A 21700-nucleotide genomic window follows, 5' to 3' on the forward strand; every position below is an offset into this window, starting at 1 on the left:
AAACCCAAAAGGAGGAAGAAAAAAAAAATCACAATTAAGTTTTTTGTTAATTTACAAAGCAATTTTAAAAAAGCAACAATATTTAAATATTTACTACATGTTCAATTTCAAGCAAATTAAGACTGTGAAACAAACTGGCAATGGGAAACCCAAAAAGCAAGCAGATCAGTATACAACCCCCCAAAATCTTTCAAATAGAAGCTAATCTTGGAAAAGAGATGGCTGGGTGTGATGGCACTCGCCTGGAATCCCAGCACTTTGGGACACTGAGGCAAAAGAATCAAACTCAAGGTCAGATTGGTGGGCACACCTTGTCTCAAAAACGCTGGCAGAATATAGTTCAATGGCAGAGCGCCCCTGGGTTCAATGCCCAGTACCAACAGAAAAAAAGAGACAGATCAGACTGGGTAAACAGTTGGGCAGTTGGTTCTTTTAAATATGATAGTATCACCAAGTGCAAAAACGTAAGTTATTCATAAACCTTGTCTCCCAGTGCCCTCCCCTCACATTCATATTCTACACTCTACCTCTAAGCTTCAACACCTAGCCCTACCTTAATTTTTATTTAGAAACAGGGTTTTGCTAAATTGCTGACAGCCTCACCAAGTTGTTGAGGCTGCCCTTGACAATCCCAGCCCTATTTTTTTATTCTTTATTTGGAAACAGGGTCTCATTTAAGTAACTGAGACTAGTAGAGAACCTGCAATCTTCCTGTCTCTGTTTCTCAAGTACAGAGATTACAGGTATATACCACAGTGCCCAGTGCCCTTCCTGGTTTTATATTTATTTGCTCTGATAATAGAGATTGAACCCAGGGCATTCTATCTTTGGGCTACAACTACTTGCTGAGGCTTTTCTCAAATCTGCTACCTCCTGTGTCAGCCTCCCAAGTACTGGAATAAAAGGTATGCGCAACTTAGCTTTCCTTTCCTGTTTTTAAGTATTTCAGAAAATGAGATTTTCCAAGCACCTACATTTTAGTAAATCATCTCTTGCCATTAGACATTGTTACATTTTAGACAGGCAGCTTGGTGGCCCTTGTAATCCCAGTACTTGGCAGTCTGAGACAAAAGGATCACTATAAAATTTAGTCCACTTGATGCAGGAGAAGCAATGTATTTTTTTTTTAAGCCCAATTTTTTTTTTACAGCCCAATTTTTTTTTTTTGGGGGGGGGTGGTACTAGGGATGGAACACAGGGCCTTCTACCTCTGGGCTACACTCCCAGACCTATTTATATTTTATTTGGAAACAGGGTCTCTTATGTCAGCTGAGGCTGGCTTCAAACCTGTGCCATCCTCCTGTCTCAGCCTCCCAAGCGCGGAGATTACAAGCGTGCGCCACCACGCCCGGCTCCTGATTTTGGTTTTTGGTTGTTTTTGGTTTTTTTGGTGGTACTTGGGGATTTAACCCAGGGGCATTTTACTTCCAAGCTACACCCCCAGCCCCATTTTTTATTCTTTATTTTGAAACAGGGTCTCACTAAATTGTGGAGGACCTCACTAAGTAGCTGAGGCTGGCCACAAACTTGAACCTCTTGTCTCAGTACTATAACCATCATGCCCAGCTCTGACTTTCTTATTTGGAAAGAGGGTCTCACTGAGTTGATGAGGCCTCCCTGGAACCTGCAATCCTCCTGTCCTGGCCTTTCAAAGTACTGGGATTACAGGCCTGTATCACCACACCCAGCTCCAAGCAATACTTTTAGAACTATTTTTGTAAATCAGGCATGGTGGCACACACATGTATCCCCAGCATTTGGGAGGCTGAGACCTGAGGATTGTGGTTCATGGACAGCCTCAGCTATTTAGTGATATCCCCTATTTCAAAATAAAGACTAAAAATTAGGGCAGGGAGTGTAGCTCAGAGGTCAAATGCCCCTGGGTTCCATCCCCAGACCCATACACACACAAAAATAACTATTTTTGTTCTCTCCATGCCACCAAAATGATACTTAGTTTCTATCTTTGGGAGACCCAAAATGTCAAGAGTTGAATCCTAGCAAAATCTTTGTCATAAGACACCAATAACAATAGCCACATTTGTCTGCACATGGCATAAGGAGGTTTTAAGCATTTAAGTTTTCATAATTTCTATCTTCCTTGTATTAGCCCTGACCTTTGGGCTTATCTTTTTTCCTTTTACACACACACAACTACCCCCAATACCCACACTATAGACACTCTATTCTGTTTTACTTCCTAAAGTTTTAGTTACCTAAAGTCAAATGCAGTCCGAAAATACTAAATGAAAAATTCCAAAAATAACAAATTCAAAAAGTTATTTTTAACACTACTGAGGATTGAGCCCAAAGGCATTCTACCTCCAAGCTATACCCCCAGCCCTATTTTATTCTTTATTTTGAAACAGGGTCTCACTATGTTGCAGGGGGCTTCACTTGTAGCTGAGGCTGGCTGCAAACCAGTGATCCTCCCGTCTCAGCCTCCCAAATACTGGGATTAGAAGCATGCACCACCACACCCAGCTTCTTAAGTTTTAAATTGTAGATCCTTCTAAGTAGCATAATGAAATTTCCCACCACCCAGAACATTAATCATTCCTTTATTCAGTATAACTAACACTATATTCACTCCCCACCTGGCTAGACACTTAGTAACTGTCTCTACTGTCAGGCCAAATATCATGGTTATATTTATGCTTAAATAACTTTTTTTTGGTACTGGGAATTGAACCCAGGGATATTCTGCCTATGAGCTAAAGCCCCTTTTTGTTTGTATGTGTTACTGGGGATGGAACCCAGGGACCTTCTACCTCCGGGCTATACTCCCAGACCTATTTTATATTTTGTTTAGAAACAGGGTCTCACTAAGTTGCTGAGAGCCTCACTAAATAGCTGAGGCTGGCTTTGAACCTGTGCGATCCTCCTGTCTCAGCCTCCCAAGCACTGGGATTACAAGCGTGAGCCACCATGCCCAGATCAACTCATTTTTTTTTTATTTTTTTTTTAAACAGGGGTATTCTGCCTATGAGCTAAAGCCAACTCTTTTTATTTTGAAACAGGGTTTCTTTTTTTTGGTGGTACTGGGGGTGGAACCCAGAGGCTTTCTACTCCAGGCTATTTTTCTGGAAACAAGAGTCTCACTAAATTGCTGAAAGCCTCAGTAAGTAGCTGAGGCTGGCTTCGAACCTATGCGATCCTCCTGTCTCAGCCTCCCAAACGTGGGGATTACAAGTGTGCGCCACCACGCATGGCTTGAAACAGGGTTTCGATGTTAACCATATGCTGCCCTTGAGCCTATAATCTGTCTCAGTCTCCCAAGTTTTGGGAGTACAGACCTGTATTTTACTTAATAAGCCCAGAGCAAAAGATTAGTAACAATTCAGACATGCCAACAAGAAGCCATAAAGTGCTTCCTTTAGGTGAAAAGGTTGTATTTATAAGAGAAAAATATACTATTAAGTTTTAGACATCTACTTGGGAATCCCTGCATCCCTGCAATAAGGGAAAACTACTGTATTTATCACAACAAAACCTTTGACATTTCTTTCTATACATAAAGCAAACATAAAAGATTCTAAGGTATCATTATTAAATGATAAAGTTCATTCACAGACCCCAGTATCTGTTTACATTTGAGACTCTTAATCATAATTCAAACAAAACTCAATAAGGCAATATAACATACCTTGAATTATTATCAAAATCTTAAAATAAGTAGGTGTGTTGGCACAGGCTTATAATCCCAGTACTTGAGAGGCTGAGAAAGGAGGACTGCAGGTTCGTGCCCATCCTCAGCTACTTAGTGAGACCCTCCACTACTTAGCAAGAACCTGTTTCAAAATAAAGAATAAAAAAAAGTAGGACTGAGGGGGTAGCTCATTGGTAGAATGCCCCTGGGCTCAATCTTCAGTACTACCAAAAAAAAAAAAAGAAGAAGAAGAAGAAATGTGATTTTTAAAATTACAGCTGGTAGTAGTAGAGCATGTTTGTAATCCCAGTACTTGGGAGGCTGATCCAGGAGGGTAGCAGGTCCACTGCCAGTCTCAGCAACTTTGCAAGGCCCTCCACAACTTAGTGAGACCATGTTTTAAAATAATAAAATAGGACTCAAGGTATAGCTGAGGACTACCTTCTAAAATAAGACTCAAAGTGCGCCTCTGGGTTCCATTCCCAGTACCACACACACACACAAAAAAAAATTCCTTAGTGATTCAGTAAGGTGGAAAGTTAACCAACAATCAACTCACTTTCTAGACATAACAAGCAGACGAAAAATAAAATGGACAGAAAGTATCTTTTTTTTTTTTTTTTTTTGGTGGTACTCGAGGTGGAACCCAGAGGCTTTCTACCTCTGGACTATACTCCCAGACCTATTTTATATTTTAATTGGAAACAGGGTCTCACTAAGTTGCTGAGAACATCACTAAGTAGCTGAGGCTGGCTTCGAACCTGTGCGATCCTCCTGCCTCAAGCCTCCCAAGTGTAGGAATTATAAGCGTGCACCACCACGCCCAGCTCACAAAAGGTATCTTAAAATAGCAAGTAAAATAAATCATACAGCCAGGTGTAATGGCAAAAACCTGTAATCCCAATACTTGGAAGGAGGCTGAGACAGGAGGATCACAGGCTCAATAACAGCCTCAAAATTTTAGAAAGGCTCTCAGCCTTGTTTTTTCAAATAAAAAATAAAATGGGGCAGGGGGTGTAGCATGAAAGTAGAATGTCCCTGTCTTCCATCCTCAGCACCACCCAAAAAAAAAAAAATCTTACAAATGCCCTCAACAACTTGATCACGTTAAGCAATGTGCAGAACCTCCGAAATGCTAATGACTACAAGATACAAAGAACATTTTAATGTAAATCATTTTCTTAAATATGTCTGATATTGTAAAATTTTCTACAAGCCCCTAAAATTAGCCTCTAATTCCAATAGGATTTCACTAAAATACTGGAGGAGTATGTCTTCTATCAGGGAAAGTAAGTAAATCTTAATTTAAAAAAATACAAGAAACTTTCTCAAAAAAGAAAAACCTTAACAAAACATTAATAAAAAATTTATTATATGCCTATAATCAGCAGCAACTGAGAAGGTTGAAACAGGAGGGTCACAATTCCATGAATTGGACAAAATAGCAAGACCCTGTCTTAAAATAAAAAGGGCCTATGGGAGAATGCCCGTGGGTTCAGTCCTAGTAATGAACTGGGTGGGGGAGATAAAACATACTGTACCTACCAAACAATATTTATTGTAATAACTATAAAGCTGGGCATGGTGGCTCACACTTATAATCAAATTACTTGGGAGGCTGAGACAGGGGGAGTACAAGTTTGAAGCCAACCTAAGCAACTCAGTGAGGCTTTCAGCAACTTAGCAAGACCCTGTTTCCTAATAAAAAAATAAAATAGGTCTGGGGGTATAGTTCAAAGGTAGAAGGCGCCTAGGTTCCATCCCCAATAACATACAAATAATAATCAAGATAGGGGAAAAAGTAAAGGCAGTTTGAAAGCAAGTCATTTAGGAATCTACAAAAAGGGGAGGAAATAAGTTATTTTGAAGTGCTCTGTAATATATAATTGTTGGGAAAAACAAAAATAAGCATCTTGACCAAAATAAAATCAATGGTTAAGATGACATTTTTTGTCCAAGAGAATTGTTGATCGATTACACATAATGGATAACACAGCTTCATTCCCACCTATCAGTTAATTGATTACACAGCTTCATACCACCTACCACTAATCTGGTATCATTCAATTTAGATATTGCATAAGATGTGCAAACAAATTTTATTTTGGGGTGGTATATTAGGGATTGAACCCAGTGACATTCTATATTAGAGCTACACTGCAGTTCCCCCCTTTTTGCAATACTGGGGATTAAACTCTGGGTCATTCTTTCTCCGAGCTACATTTCTCCAGCTCTATTTTTTATTCTTCATTTTGAAATATGGTCTCAGAAAGTTGAAAGGGCTAAGTAGCTGGGGCTTCCCTAGAAACTGCAATCCTCCTGTCTCAGCCTCCCAAGTACTGGGATTACAAGTGTGTGCCACCACCACTAGTTTCTAGTCCCTCTTTTATACTTTCTTATTTGAAAACAGGGTCTCATTAAGTTGCTGAGGTTTTTCACTAAATTGCCTACACTGGCTCTGAACCTGAAGTACTCCTGTCTCAGCCTCCCAAGTACTAAAATTACACGCATGTGCCACCAAACCCCGCTAGGATTCAGACTTTTAAGTCAGTAAAATTTAGAAAGAAAACATGAGTATATTATATACTTATTTATAAGCTTAGAGTATAAGGAAAGCTTTCCCAACTACATGGCAACACAAAAGCCAGAACAGTTTACAAGTTTATACAACCAAAACAATGAATTATGGTAATGTCACATTTAAAATAAAAGAAGGGGAGGAAATACTACAGAACAAAGGACTAAATTCCCAATTAACAGTATGTTCAGGTAAGAAAGAACAGACAAGCCGGGGGTGGTGGCGCACGCTTGTAATCCCCGCGCTTGGGAGGCAGAGACAGGAGGATTGCGCAGGTTCGAAGCCAGCCACGCGTGCTGGCTTAGGAGACCCTGTTTCCAAATAAAAATATATAATAGGTCTGGGAGTGTAGACCGAATGTAGAAGGGCTTCCAGGAACCCCAGTACCACAAAATAAATAAATAAATAAATAAATAAATAAATAAATAAATAAGGGCTGGAGGCATAGCTCAAAGGCTGAATGACCCTGGGATCAATTCACAGTACCACCACCATAAAAAAGAAGAAAAAGAAAATTCCTTTAAAGATATAACTTTTTTTTTGGGGGGGGGGCAGTACTGGGGATGGAACCCAGGGGCATTCTACCTCCAAGCTATACCCCCAGCCCTATTTTTTATTCTTTATTTTGAAACAGGGTCTCACTGATTTGCAAGGTCCTCACTAAGCTGAGGCTGTCCTCAAACCAGGATCCTTCAGTCTCAGACTCCCAAATGCTGAGATTACAAGTGTGCATCATGCCTGGCTATAACTCTCGTTTTTGTTTTTGTTTTTTTAGTGTTTGGGTGTGTTACTAGGGGCTAAACCCAGAGACATTCTACAGAGCTATATCCCTAGTCTTTAAAAAAGTCATTTGAAACAGGTCTCATTAGGTTGCTGACAGTCTCACTACACTGATGAAGTTGTCCTTAAACTTGTAATGCTCCAGTTTCAGCCTCTTAAGTTCTGGGATTACTGGGCATGGGCCACACTAAGCCTGGCTTCTCATTTTTTATCATTGGCATAAGGTAATGAGCAATTGAGGTAGAAGCTTAAATTCTCAACAAAAGGAAAAAGAGCTGGGCATGGAGGCACGAGCTCATAATGACAGCATTTGGGAGGCTAAGACAGGAGGATCGTGGTTTCCAGCCTCAGCTACTACTTAGTGAGGCCTTTTCAAACTCAGTGAGACCCTGCTTCAAAATAAAGAATAAAAAATATGGCTGGGGGTGTAAGCTTGGAGGTCAAATGCGCCTGAATTCCATCCCCAGATCCGGAAAAAATAAAAAATAAAAAAAAATAGGGCTGAGGGTGTAGCTTAGAGGTAGAATGCCCCTTCCATCCGCAGTACCATGCAAAAAAAAATAAAAGGGCTGGAGTGTAGCTAGAAGGCAGAATGCCCTCCAGTACCACAACACACACACACAAAATGAATAAAGTAAACTTCAAGAGCTGAAAACACTGGTATTATAAATATAGCCAAGCGGGTATGGTGGTGCACACTTGTAATCCCAGGATTTGGGAGGCTGTGACAGGAGGACTGTGGTTCGAAGACAGCCTCAGCTACTTAGTGAAGCCCTCTGTAACTTTAGTGAGACCCTTTTGCAAAATTAAAAAAATAAGCTGGATGTGGTGGCGCACGCTTGTGATCCCTCGCGCTTGGGAGGCTGAGACAGGAGGATCGCACAGGTTCTAAGCCAGTCTCAGCTACTTAGTGAGGCTCTCAGCAACTTGGTGAGACCCTGTTTCCAAATAAAAATTAAAAAAAAAAATAGGGCTGGGGTGTACTTGGGTTCCATCCCCAGTGCCACAAAAAATAAATAAATAAATAAATAAATAAATAAATAATGCCAAAACTCGGAACAAATGGCTTATGAACACTGGCTAAAGTAACCTAATGATTCTATTATAAAAAAAAAAATTATTTATAAACTTTCCAGACCACTGAGGGAAAAAAATCAACAATATACGTATATCTTATACACACAGTTTCACTCGCTAGTAAGTTATAAATAAATACCTGTTTTAAAATTTCATTCTCTGGATCTCGTTTATCTTATGGTTCATAATGATGAAAAAAAGTCTGGAAGCAATACTCATCACAAGAAATGAGGTACCCTTAATTCAGAACAAAGTATCAATATCTAGTTTACAACTGGAAAGGCAGCTATTATATCCAAAACATGATTTGAGTTAAAGCTTTAATGCTAAAAACTGATTAATATACCAGAGGCCTTGCTAGAGGTCTCACTTAAAAATTTGTAGATTCACAAGTCCCTTTGAGCTCATTCCCACTAAACTCATTCCAAACATTACCTTCCTCATCCAGAATAACTCCTTTTGACTAGAAAGTATGATTTCAAATCTACTAGATTTTGACTAGAAAGTATGATTTCAAATATGCACCAATACCTTCCTATTATGCAATTTATTTAAACACTCCCCACCCAAGTACTGGAGATTGAACCTAGGGACTTTGACCTCTGAGCTATACCCCCAACCCTTTTTTCTTTTTTCTTTTTTTTTTTTTTTTTTTGGACAGGTACTAGGGATGAAACCTGGGCATTCTACCTCCAAATTACACCCCCAGTCCTTTGTGTGTGTGGGTGGGGGGTGGGGGGTACTGGGGATAGAACCCAGGGACATTCTACCTCCCACCCAGCTATACCCCCAGCCCTATTTTTTATTCTTTATTTTGAAACAGGGTCTGAGTTGCAAAGGACCTAAGTAGCTGAGGCTGTCCACGAACCACAATCCTCCTGTCTCAACTTCTCTGATGCTGAGATTACAAACGGATGCTGGAATTATAAGCAGATGCTGGGAGTATATTAAAAGCTTACACCACCACCCCTGGCTTATTTTTTATTCTTTGTTTTGAAACAGGACCTAAGCTGCTGAGGGCCTAAGTAGCGGAGGCTACTGGCAGACCTGAGATCCTCATATCTCAGCCTCCCAAGTACTGGGATTACAAGCATGCACCACCATGCCCCAGCTGCTTTTTATTTTTTTAAGATTTTTTGGGGAGCCAGGTGTGGTGGTGCATGTCTGTAACTCCAAAACCTGGGAAGAAAGCTGAAATAGAAGGATCACAAGTTCCAGACTAGCCTCAGCAGTGTGTGTGTGTGGGGGGGGGGGGTACTGGGGGTGGAACCCAGAGGCTTTCTACCTCCGGGCTATAACTCCCAGACCTATATTTTATATTTTATTTGGAAATAGGATCTCACTAAGTTGCTGAGAGGCTCACTAAGTAGCTGAGGCTGGCCACGAATGGTGATCCTCCTTTCTCAGCCTCCCAAATGCTGGGATTACAAGTGTGCGCCACCATGCCCGGCTTTTTATTTTTTCTTTCCAATTTTGAGAGTGTCTCATTTAATTGCTGGAGCTTCAATCCGGTCTCAGCCTCTGAAGTAGCTGAAATAAATTAAAGGTGTTGTGTACCACTATATCCAGTTTGCTTAAATTTTAAAATTCTTGTTTGTAATGGTACTAGGGTTTGAGCTACAGCCTAGCTATACCCCAACTCTTTTTACTATTTTTTTTGGTGGTACTGGGGATGGAACCCTTCTACCACCAGGCTACATTCCCAGACCTATTTTTTATATTTTATTTGGAAACGGTCTCTTAAGCCAGCAAGGCTGCCTTTGAACCTGCGTGATCCTCCTGTCTCCACCTCCCAAGCACCAGGATTACAAGCCTGCATCGCCACACCTGGCTCTTTTTACTATTTTTTTTTTTATTTTTTTTTTTTTTGGTGGTACTGGGGTTCCTGGAAGCCCTTCTACCTCCAGGCTACACTCCCAGATCTATTTTATATTTTTGAAACAGGGTCTCTTACGCCAGCGTGGCTGGCTTCAAACCTGCGCGATCCTCCTGTCTCCGTCTCCCAAGCGCGGGGATTACAAGTGTGTGCCACCACGCCCAGCTCTTTTTACTATTTTAAAACAAGGTCTTAGCAGGGCATGGTGGCGCAAGCTTGTAGCATGCTAGTAATCTCCGCACTTGGGAGGCTAAGACAGGAGGATCACCAGGTTCGAAACCAGCCTCAGCTACTTAGTGAGGCTCTCAGTAACTTAGTGAGACCCTGTTTCCAAATAAAGTATAAAATAGGAAATAGGTCTGGGAGTATAGCCTGTAGGTAGAAAGGCCCCTAGGTTCCACCTCCATCACCCCTACACACACACACACACACAAAAACAGGGTCTTGCTAAATTGCTGGGGCTGGTCTATAACTTGTGATCCTCCTGTCTCAGCCTCCCACCTACTGGATTTACAGGGATGCAGGACAACACCCAGCTAAAATTCTCCTTAGAAACACTGACTGAGAAGTAAACCAAGTACAATAGAAGAGCTAGCAAATATATGATATAATCTTCCTAAATGGAGGCCAGAATTATTCTTAGTGCAATCATTAGCTTTTTAAATGATTCAAATCTCAACACTACAAGCAGCTGGGCATGGTGGCACAGGCTTGTAATCCCAGTACTTGGGAGGCTGAGTAGGTTCGTGGCCAATGAGCTACTTAGTAAGGCCCTCCAAAACTTAGTAAGACCCTGTTTCAAAATAAAGAATAAAAAATGGGGAGGGGTAAATAGCTCGAAGTTAGAATGCCCCTGAGTTCAAGCCCCAGTACCTCAAAGGGAAAAAAAAAGAAAAATATATAATCTCTTAAAAAATTTTTATGGAATGTCAAGCATTAGTGGCACACTTTTATAAATCCCAGTCCTTGGGAGGCTGAGACAGGAGGATCACAAATCTGTGACCATAATCAGACACTTAGTGAGATCCTGTTGCAAAATAAAATATGGGTGGGGGTGTAAATAGCTCAAAATTAGAATGCCCCTGGGTTCAAACTCCGGTACCTCAAAGGAAAAAATAAAGAAAATATAATCTCTTAAACATTTTCATGAAGCCGGGAGTGGTGGCGCACCCTTGTAATCCCAGCATTTGGGAGGCTGAGACCAGAGGATTGCAATTTGCGGACAGCCTCAGCTACTTAGTGAGGCCCTCTGCAACTCAATGAGACCCGGTTTCAAAATAAAGAAAAATAGGGCAGGGGGTGTAGCTCGGAGGTCGAATGCCCCTGGGTTCCATCCCCAGACCCGCAAAAAAATAAATTTTTTTTTTTCATGGAATGTCAAGCATTGGTCACACTTATAATCCCAGTCTTTGGGAGGCTGAGACAGGAAGATCACAGATCTGTGGCCAGCCTCAGCAAGTTAGTGAGACCCTGTTACAAAATAAAAGAATAAAGTTGAGCCGGGCATAGCGGTGCAGGCTTGTAATCCCAGTACTTGAGAGGCTGAGACAGGAGGATCGCACAGGTTCAAAGCCAGCCTCAGCTACTTAGTGAGGCTCTCAGCAACTTAGTGAAACCCTGTTTCAAAATAAAATATAAAATAGGTCTGGGAGGGTAGCCCAGAGGTAGAAAGCCTCTGGGTTCCATCCCCAGAACTGCAAAAAGAAAAAAAGAAAAAAGAAAAAAAAAAAAGATTAAAGTTGGGCTGGGCGTATAGCTCAGAGATAGAATGCCACCAGGTTCCATTCCCAGTACCAAAACTGATTTTTCATGGAATTTTTCAAAATTCAAGCATCCAAGCCAGGCATTATAGCACAGTCCTGTCATCTTGGTACTTAGGAAGCTGAAACAGGAGAATCACAGGTTCATGGCCAGTCTCAGCTACTTAGTGAGCCTCTCAGCAACTGAAGAGAGGCCCTGTTTTAACATTCAAAAGAAAAAAAAATTGGGCTGGGGGCATAGCTCAGAGAGAGATTCCCCTGGTTTCCATCCCCAGTTCTACGAAAGAAAGAAAGAAAGAAAGAAAGAAAGAAAGAAAGAAAGCAAGCAAGCAAGCAAGCAAGCAAGCAAGCAAGCAAGCATGCATGCAAGCAAGCAAGCATCCAGTTCATTTATTCTTATGAGCAAGCAAAAGAAACCATCAGACTCACTATACTACTACTTCCTTCAAAATTGACCAAGTATTCTACATTACAGTTTGAATAGCACTAGAGTTTTAATACTTCTAAGTCTTTAATATCTGGTCATGAATTACTGGCATGAATTTAAAGTTTTCTGTCTAAATTTATCTGGCATTAGCTAGATGTGATGAGACACACCTGTAATTCCAGTACTTGGGAAGCTGATACAAGAGGATTGAAGCCGGGTGTGGTGGTGCAGGCTTGTAATCCCAGCATTTGGGAAGTTGAGACCAGAGGATCATGTTTGGCAGACAGCCCCAGGTACTTAGTGAGGCCCTCTGCAACTTAGTGAGACCCGGTTTCAAAATAAAAAAGAATAAAAAATAGGGCAAGGGGTGTAGCTCGGAGGTTGACGGGCAAAAAAAAAAAAAAAAAAAAATAGAGGATTGAGGGTTGAAGGCCAGTCACAGTAACTTAGCAAGACCCTGTATAAAAATAAAATTTAAAAAAGCTTTGGGTTTAGCTTGGAAGTGAAATGTCCCAGTAGAAAAAAAAAGGTAAAAGCTTTATCCAGCAGGATAATTAGAAATAATCCTACATATGTTTCTTTCCTGATTATGTTTAAAATCACTGAGGCTGCTCCAAGTGTGATGGTACACATATGTTATCCTAGCTACTCAGGAGTCTAGGCAGAAGGATCCTAAGTTCTAAGCCAGTCGGGGCAATTAGCATGCTCTTGTCTCAAAATAAAGTTTAACAAGTGCTAGAAAAGCCCTTGCCTAACATAAGCAGAAATCCATGGGTTCAATCTCCAGTACTGCAAAAGAAAAGAAAAAAAACTGCAGTCGATGGCTTAGTTCCTATAACAAACTTGTGTCAAACCACTGCATTTCTAAAAATAAACTAAATTCTCCCGTAACTACTGGTACTGGACTTAATCAGATTCTGTACAGCCCTTCTTCTGATTAACTCTCCATTCTCCCTAATCCATCAGTTAATGATTATTGTCAAGAATAAATCTGATTACAAAAATATAACCTGTGAGAAAGAAAAACCTACTGGCAAGACTTAAACAAAATTCACCACTTCACTCTTTTTTTTTTTTTTTTGGCAGTACTGGGGATGGAACCCAGGGACATTCTACCTCCGAGCTACACCCCCAGCCCTATTTTTTATTCTTTATTTTTTGAAACAGGGTCTGAGTTGCAAAGGGCGTAAGTAGCTGAAGGTGTCCTTGAACCAGGACCCTCCCTGTCTCAGCCTCCCAAATGATGGGATTACAAGCGTGTGCCACCATGCCCAGCTCACACTTACTTTTAATGAACTGCCCCAATGCATTTGGACTACCACCTGTTAGCTCTTGATCAATTATCAGTTTATTCACTAATTCATTCTTGGGGTTTTTTTTCTCTTCTTGGGAATTGATCCCAGGGGCATTCTACCTCCTAGCTAAAACTTCAGTTAATATTTAATTTTTATTTTGAAATAGGATCTTACTAAATTGCTGAAGCTAGCCTTGATACTCCAGTCTCAGTCTCCCAAGTACTAGGAATACACACAAGTGTGCCCACTACCAACTTGGCTATGCCATTCTCTGGCTGGATTTTACCTTCCCAGCCTTAAATCTGAAGGTTTAATATCAATGTAATCAACATCTATGCAAAGAACGAACATCTATGCAATTTAACATCTATGCAATCTATGTCTCTTACAATTGAAGGCATCTTAAAACAGCCAACAGTGGAACTGACGGCACCTTAGAACAACCATATGGTAATCAGGATATAAAGGTCAGTACAGGCGTGCTGAAATTTGGTTTGCTTGCAATTTTTCTGTGGCACTTGCTCAACATTTCATTCAGCAACCCAATGAAGCATTATAGGAAAAATTGAGGTTTCTTATCGGATGGTTATTCTGTTGACACCTGGTAAAAGTCAAGAAGGCAACCCATCCTATCCTTGCATAGTGGGTAAGAATTCTTAAAATTGTGAAGATAATACGAAAGCTCTTTAAAAATATGCTTGCAGGCAAGAATAGTGGGACACACCTATAACCCCAATATTTGGCTGAGACAAGAGGATCACAGGTTCAAGGCCAGCCTCAGTGATTTAGAAGCCCTCAGCAAAGAAACCTCTATATTCTACTGTCTTCAATACAGTGTGATTTTTAAATACTTTTTTCTGATTTAACTGTATAGACAATCCAGAAACATAAAATGTTTCTTATTACAGATATTTTAATTGACATAAAAGCTAGACAAAGACTACTTCAATAATAAAAAGGGGGGGGGCTAAAGTACAGGTTTAGAGATAGAATGTGCCTGTGTTCAATCCCCTCAAAAGACACAAAAGGATTGTCCACTACTTAACATGAATCTGAATGCGCAATCGCCCGCTCTCTTTCTCCGTGTGTGTGTGTGTGTGTGTGTGTGTTTGCTGCTATTTTTGTTAGAGCTAGGTAGGACCTTAGTCAACTAACAACCTGGCAGATATTCCATGACTTGATATAAATTCCAACCAAATATATGGTTGTTTTAAAAACAACCAAAATCTCACAACTATCAATTATAAGAATTAGAGGTCAATAGTGCACACACTTGTAATCCCAGCATTTGAAAGGCTGAGACAGGAGGATTGTGGTTCACCGACAGCCTCAGCTACTACTCAGTGAGGCCCTCTGCAACTTAGTGAGACCCTGTTTCAAAATAAAAAATAGGGCTGGGGGTGTAGATTGGAGGTAGAATGCCCCTGGGTTCCATTGCCAGTACTGCAATAATAGCAACAATAATAAAAATGTATATTGCTCTTTCCACTAAATGGAAGGAGGGAAAAAAGCTAATCTGCAGCATACTTAACACTGTGATGAGAGAATTGAGAATTCAGTAAGCTATAATCTAGTCAAGTGTCTTACCTTTATCTTCCTAACAAAAATGTTAAGTTCACAACCCTAAAATTCTCTTTAAAGAATCTCAAATGGCACACACCTGTAATCCCTGTACTTGGGAGGGTGAAAAGGAGATGACAAGTTTGCAGCCTGCCTCAGCAACAGGAGGCCCTGAGCAACTATGTGAGACCCTGTTTCAAAACAAATAGGCTCAAGGCCTGGTGGTGCACACTTGTAATGGTGGTGCACCCAGCATTCCAGAGGCTGAGACCAGAGGATCATGGTTCGCGGACAACCTCAGCTATTTAGTGAGGCTTTTTGTAACTCAGACCCTGTTTTCAAAAGAAAGAATAAAAAAAGAGGGCTAGGGGTGTAGCTCGGAGGTAGAATGCTCCTGGGTTCCATCCCCAGTAACACAAGGAAAAACCAAAAAGGCCCGGGTCATAGCTCAGGGTTCCATCCCCAGTACTCCCCACACACAAAAAGAATCTCAAATAATATACTTAACTAGGCAAATGGAAGTGAAAATCCTAGAGTTAAATGCCCTTTCAGCTACAGTATAATCTTGGACAAATTATTCATCAGTTTCCTAATATGTAATGAAGATAAAAATGTTTCTAATGGAGTCCTTGAGAAAATATGCAAGAAATACATGTAGAAGGTTAATAAGATTACTTAGTAAACAACATGCTCTCATATTAAACTAATATCTTACAAAAGCCACACAAATATGATATAGAATATAGGGGGTTAGCCAGGCATGGTGGCATATATCTATTCTCCCAATACTTGGGAAACTAAGGTGCTGAGGGCAGCCTCAGCAATGTAGCAAGACCCTGTTTCAAGAAAAATAAGGCTGGGCATGTAACTCAGAGGTAGAAAACACACACACACACACACACACACACACACACACACACACACCCAGCACAAAGTAAAATATGTAGATGAGCATAGTGTCTCTCACCTGTAATGCTAGTACTTGGACTGCCGGGGTTTTTGCCCAGCCATCAGCAATTTAGCAAGATCATGTTTCAAAAAATAAAAATAGCAGAGCAGTTGATACATGCCTGTTACCCCAATATTTGGGAGGCTGAGAGGAGGATCACAGTTTCGAGGCCAGCCTCAGCAAGTAATGAGACTCTCATCAACCTAGAGATATCCCGTTTCAAAAATAAAAACCGGGTGTGGTGGTGCACACTTGTAATCCCAGCATTTGGGAGGCTGAGACAGGAGGATCATGGTTCATGGACAGCCTCAGATACTTAGTGAGGCCCTCCCAACTTAATGAGACCCTGTTTCAAAATAAAGAATAAAAAACAGGGCAAGGGATGTAGCTCAGAGGTCAAATGCCCCTAGGTTCCATCCCCAGACCCGCTTAAAAAAAAAAAAAAAGCCAGGTGTGGTGGCACATGCCTGTAATCCCAGTACTTGGGAAGCCAAGACAGGAGGATTGCGTGGGTTCAAAGCCAGCCTCAGCTACTGAGTGAGGCTCTCAGCAATTTAGTGAGAACCTGTTTCTAAATATGATAGGTCTGGGAGTATAGCCCAGAGGTAGAAAACCCCTGGGTTCCACCCCCAGTACCACTAAAATAAATAAATAAATAAATAAATAAATAAATAAATAAATAGCCAGCCAGCCAGGCGTGGCGGCGCACCCTTATAATCCCTGCATTTGGGAGTCCAGACAGGAGGATAATGGTTTGCAGACAGCCTCAGGTACTTAGGCCCTTTGCAACTCAGTGAGACCCTGTTTCAAAAAAAGAATAAAAAATAGTGCTGAGGGTGCAGCTCAGAGGTAGAATGCCGCTGGGTTCCATCCCCAGTACCACAAAAATAAATGAATAATAATATAAATAAAACAGGGCTGGGGGTATAGCCTGGTGATAGAATGCCCCTGGTTCAATCCCCAGTACCACAAAAACAAAGAAAGTATTTTAAATAAGTACAACTAAAAATGTTTCACACTATTTTCTACTTAACAAAGAGCTCTAATGTTAAAACAATTTCCTCAATTATGAATCTCCACAAAGCAATCAACTAACAAGATCTTATACTAGCTGAAAAGTCAGTATAATATCAGAACACAAGTTCACAACAGCTGTGGTGAAACACACCTATAATCCCAGTACTTGGAAATACACAGGAGGATCACAGGATCAAGGCCAGCTTCAGCAATTTACGAAGACCTTCAGCAACTTAACAAAATCCTGTTTCAAAAATAAGAAGGGCTGGTATGTGGCTCCGAAGTAGAATGCCCCTGGGTTCAATCCTCAGTACCAAACAAAAACACAACTTCACTAGAATTCTGTAGTTCATTATTAGTAATCATATACCTCCTACACAATTTAGCTATTACTCTAATTTCATTTAATATTAAGATAAAGGAATAAGGAAATCAATTATGGATGTATCACAATACTTTGAGATTTGTTTTGTAGTTAAGTCAATTACATAAAACAAATCCTAGAGCTATAAAATTAATTCTATCCTCTATAGAAAGGGCCTGAAATTTCATTCACCTTAAAAATTATATGCAGGAACCAGGAGTGATGGCACCAGCCTGTAATCCCAGTACTTGGGAGGCTGAGATAGGAGGATCGTGGTTCCCAACAGGGTCTGAGTTGCAAAGGGCCTCAATAAGTAGCTGAGGCTGGCTGCGAACCGTGATCCTCCTGATCCAGCCCCCCCAACCAAAAACTGGCTAATAATAATAAACTGCACTAACACATTTTTTCCAAATGAGCAGATTCACTGGATAAAAAAACATTGGGGACCACTGAACTACTTCAAATTCCTCATGTACAACAAAAAGAAAATAGACTCAGGGCCTGGTGTGGTGGCTGAAATAGGCGGATCGCAGGTTCACCTCAGCAACTAAGTGATGCCCTCCACTACTTAGACCATTTCCAAATAAAAATAAAGCCAGGCATGGTGGTGTACACTGGTAATCCCAGTACTTGGTAGGCTGAGACAGGAGGATGGCAGGTTCACAGCCAGCCTCAGCAATTTAGTGAGGCCCTCTGCAACTTAGTTGAGATCCTGTTTCAAAATAAAAAATTAAAAAAAAAAAAAAACAGCCAGGAATGGTGGCATAGACTTGTCATGGTGGCTCCCAGTATTTGGGAGGCCGATATGGGAGAATCACAGGTTCTCACCAGCCTCAGCTAAGTGAAGCCCTCCAATTTGAAAATTAAAAAATAGGGCCCAGGGTGGTATACCTCAGAGGTCAAACGTCCTGGGTTCAATCCCCAGTACCACAAAAAGGTAAAAAAAAAAAAAAAAAATCAGGGACTTGTTCAACTCAAGATCCAGAAATCCTGTTTACTTCAAATCCAGGGCTCTTTCCATTCTCATTCTTTCAAATTTCTTGTATACCAATGTTTCTACCAAGTGCACCTACAAATGGGTTACATCAGGACTTTTTTGTGTGGTGCTGGAGATTCAACTGCAGAGCATTCTACCTCTAAGTTATACCACCAGCCCTGCTTTTATTTTATTGTTTTTCAAACAGAGTCTCTCACTAAGTTGCTGACTGCTTAAGTTGGTGTGGGTGGCTTCAAACCTGTGTCCAAACACAAACTGTAACCTCACTTCAAATTTGTGTCAGGCTATAGGAGCCATGACTCTGAAATGCTTTTTGTAACCAGTCCTAACTAAAATTGACATCAGTATTTTTGGGGAGGAGGGGGAGTCCTGGGGACTGAACTCAAGTGCCTTCTACCTCCAAGCCATACCCCCAGCTTTGTTTTTATTTGGAAACAGGGTCTCCCTAGGTTGAGAATAATCTCACTACTTGCTGAGGCTGTCCTTAAACCAGCGATTCTCCAGTCTCAGCCTCAAAAGTACTGGGGATTACAAGGGTACACCACCATGCCTGGTTTATCTTTTTTTATTTTTGAACAAGGTCTAAGTTGCAGAGGACCTCACCAATTTGCTGAAGCTGGCCATGAACCTGCCGTCCTCCTATCTCAGCCTCCCAAGTACTAAGATTACTGGTATGTGACATCATGCCCCAGCTAAGCACAATTTTTAATAAACACAAACATAGCTAAATGTGTCCTTCCCAACCTTTGCCAAACCACCACCTCACTTGGTTAGGCAAAATGGTTTAAGCATAAGTCAAACCAATCTGTAGATTTTAGAGTATAAAGGAACAATAATGAACACTTCAGAGTTCCAACATGAGAGCATTTATTATGAACTGACTGAAAAACATGAGAGACCAAATATTACAATCCTTACTAAAACAAAATTATTTAAATAAAAATAAAAAGTTTTGACAAAACTGCTAAAAAATACCTTGTAAAAATTTGCAAAATAAGCCAGGAGTGGTGGCGCATGCTTGTAATCCCAGTACTTGGGAGGTTGAGTCTGGAGGATCTCAGGTTTGTGGCCAGCCCCAGCTACTTAGTGAGGCCCTCTCAATTTAGTGAAACTTGTTTCAAAATAAAGAATAAAAATAGGGCTGGGGTGTAACTAGGAGGTAGGATGCCCCTGGATTCCATCCCCAGTATGGCAAAATAAGAAAAATTTATAAAATAAGTAAAACCATCAATTTTTCTTTGGTACCAGGGATTAAAACCAGAGACAGTCTACATCTAAGCTATAATCCTCCCCCCCTTTTTTGGAAACAGGGTCTCAGTAAATTATTGAGGCTGACCCCAAACTGTCGCCCTCCAGTCTTCCAAGTATAGTGAGGTTAAAAGTTTGTGTCACCACAATGGGTTCCACTGTCTTTCAAAATGCATGCCTTGTGCACAAAAACTGTTATTGTTAAATAGAAACTAAACTTCCATGGGAGGGAGGATGATGCAAAAAATAATGAAATTTTATCTATCCCAGTCAGAAATAAGTATAAGGAAGTCCATTCCTAGTGCCCCAGCTAACCTCGCCATAGACAGTAAAGGGAAAGCAACCACTAGGCTTTAACAGAAGTCAATGAAGTTATCTACTCAAATTTCATTTAGATCATGTGTGTGACACCACGTTTTAAACCTAGAATGCTAACATAACTAATTACACATTAGTAAGTCATGCTGAAGACTCCTTTCAAACAGGCAGTGTTTCTACTTTATGTTGATAAGCTAAGGTAATTTAAAACTGTAAAAACTTAAGAGTTGCTTTATACACTGGAAACTGTGATTTTCCACTATGCTATTACCATTGTGACAAACCAACAGACCTAATCAGCAAACTAAGAAAAAACAAAACAAAACGCTGAAAATAGTAAATCATGACCACCAAATAAAATCCCACGGGACAGATACACTGAAATGGAGACCTGTGAGGAACTACTCTGCGTAGGCACAATACTCTTGTATTAGAAGGCCCTTCATAAAAATAGCCAAGACTCTCAAACATTTGAGATGGAGGCTTAGTAAGAATGACTGACAGACAACAGCTGGGCAGATTTTGTATTGATCTTGTAACATTCTGGCATACTTTGGGGAAAAGAGAGAAGGAACTGTTATAATGGTAAAAGTAAACTTAGAATTTTATTTTAAGTTGCATGACCCCTCCTCCGTCACTATAAGCCCCTAACAAATTCCTCTACTCTAGAATCCCTCCTGTTTCCAGTCCAGATTCCATAGTAATGCATCTCTTTCCTCCCAAAGGAAACAAACAAAAAAACCTCATAAACACCTGACGGGGTAACTGATATAAAAAAACTAGTCACCACCTCCCCACCTGTCTCCCTAATTCATTTCACATTTTAAGTCTTCGGAACTCTCGCTTTTTCTTCCATAATAGAGGGGGCTAGGCTGGGCTAAGGCGCCGCCCAACTCCCCAGGCCGCAAAAATATTGTGACCCGCCACCTTTCGAGCTTTTCTACTTCTCTCTTCGATACAACCCTCGATCCGGCACCCCCTTCCTGTTCAGCTCAGCGGCCCCAACAGCTCACAGCACAAAGGTGAGTTGTTCGGCTTCCGCGAGCAGCCCGGGGCCGGCGCGGGGGGCAGCGGCGTGAGCGCACAATCCCGCCGCCCGCCGGCCCGGCCTGCCCCGCCGCGGCCGCTCGCCCTCCTTCCCGGCCGCCAAGGGCGCCCCGGGCAGCCGAAGAGACGGTCCAGAAATGGGAGAGGGCTGGAGTGTCCGGCGTGTTGTTTCAAAACATAACGGAGCCCGGGCCCACGAGACCGTTAAACCGCGGGCGGAGGGGGAGAAGCGCGGCAGCCTGCGGCCCCGGCCCGGCCCGGCCGCCCTCCGGGCCCCAACCTCGCCCTGCGGGGCCCAGCCCGCCCCCGAAGCCGCCCGGGCCCCAGGACGCCCGGCAGAGCAGCGCAAGGGCCCATACCTTGTAGAAAGCCCCGTTGGAGCCGCGAACCTCCACCGTCAGCTCCGCCATGTTGGAACCGCAAAGGCCGCTGGGAAGAGATTCTAGAAACTTTCCAACCAGAGGGGAGGCGGGGGAGGGGCGTGCAGGAGGCGGGGAGGGGCGGGGCGTGCAGGGCGGGATCGGGCTCCCCGCCCCGCACCCCTGGGGTCTCGACGCGCCGCCCCGACTCGCCCGCGGGCTCCCTCCGCTCCTCTCGAGCTCGCGTGGGCTCCGCCCGCCGCCGCCCACTCCCGGCCGCCCCGACACAATCGCGCGACCTCTGCTGACCCGCCCTGGCCCCGCCCCCGGCGCCCCGCCCTGGCCCCGCCCCCGGCGCCCTGGCCCCGCCCCGCCCCCCGCCGAGGTGCGCGTCTGCTC

The 21700-nt window shown here is 42.1% G+C and overlaps 1 protein-coding gene across 2 annotated transcripts in view; it reads right to left on the bottom strand.

Annotated features, from left to right (window-relative positions):
* Positions 1–21352, bottom strand: part of FXR1 (FMR1 autosomal homolog 1) — a gene marked incomplete at both ends in the record, with an annotated part of 75272 nt that extends 53920 nt beyond the window's left edge. For both annotated transcript variants that reach the window (XM_080696393.1, XM_080696392.1), the window contains one exon: positions 21302–21352. In XM_080696393.1, coding sequence (XP_080552519.1) covers positions 21302–21352 — 51 coding nt within the window. The remainder of the gene's footprint in view (positions 1–21301) is intronic.
* Between the last annotated feature and the right edge of the window lie 348 nt (positions 21353–21700).

This window comes from Muscardinus avellanarius, assembly GCF_963383645.1.
Source record: "Muscardinus avellanarius genome assembly, chromosome: 5".
Classification (NCBI taxonomy): Eukaryota; Metazoa; Chordata; class Mammalia; order Rodentia; family Gliridae; genus Muscardinus; species Muscardinus avellanarius.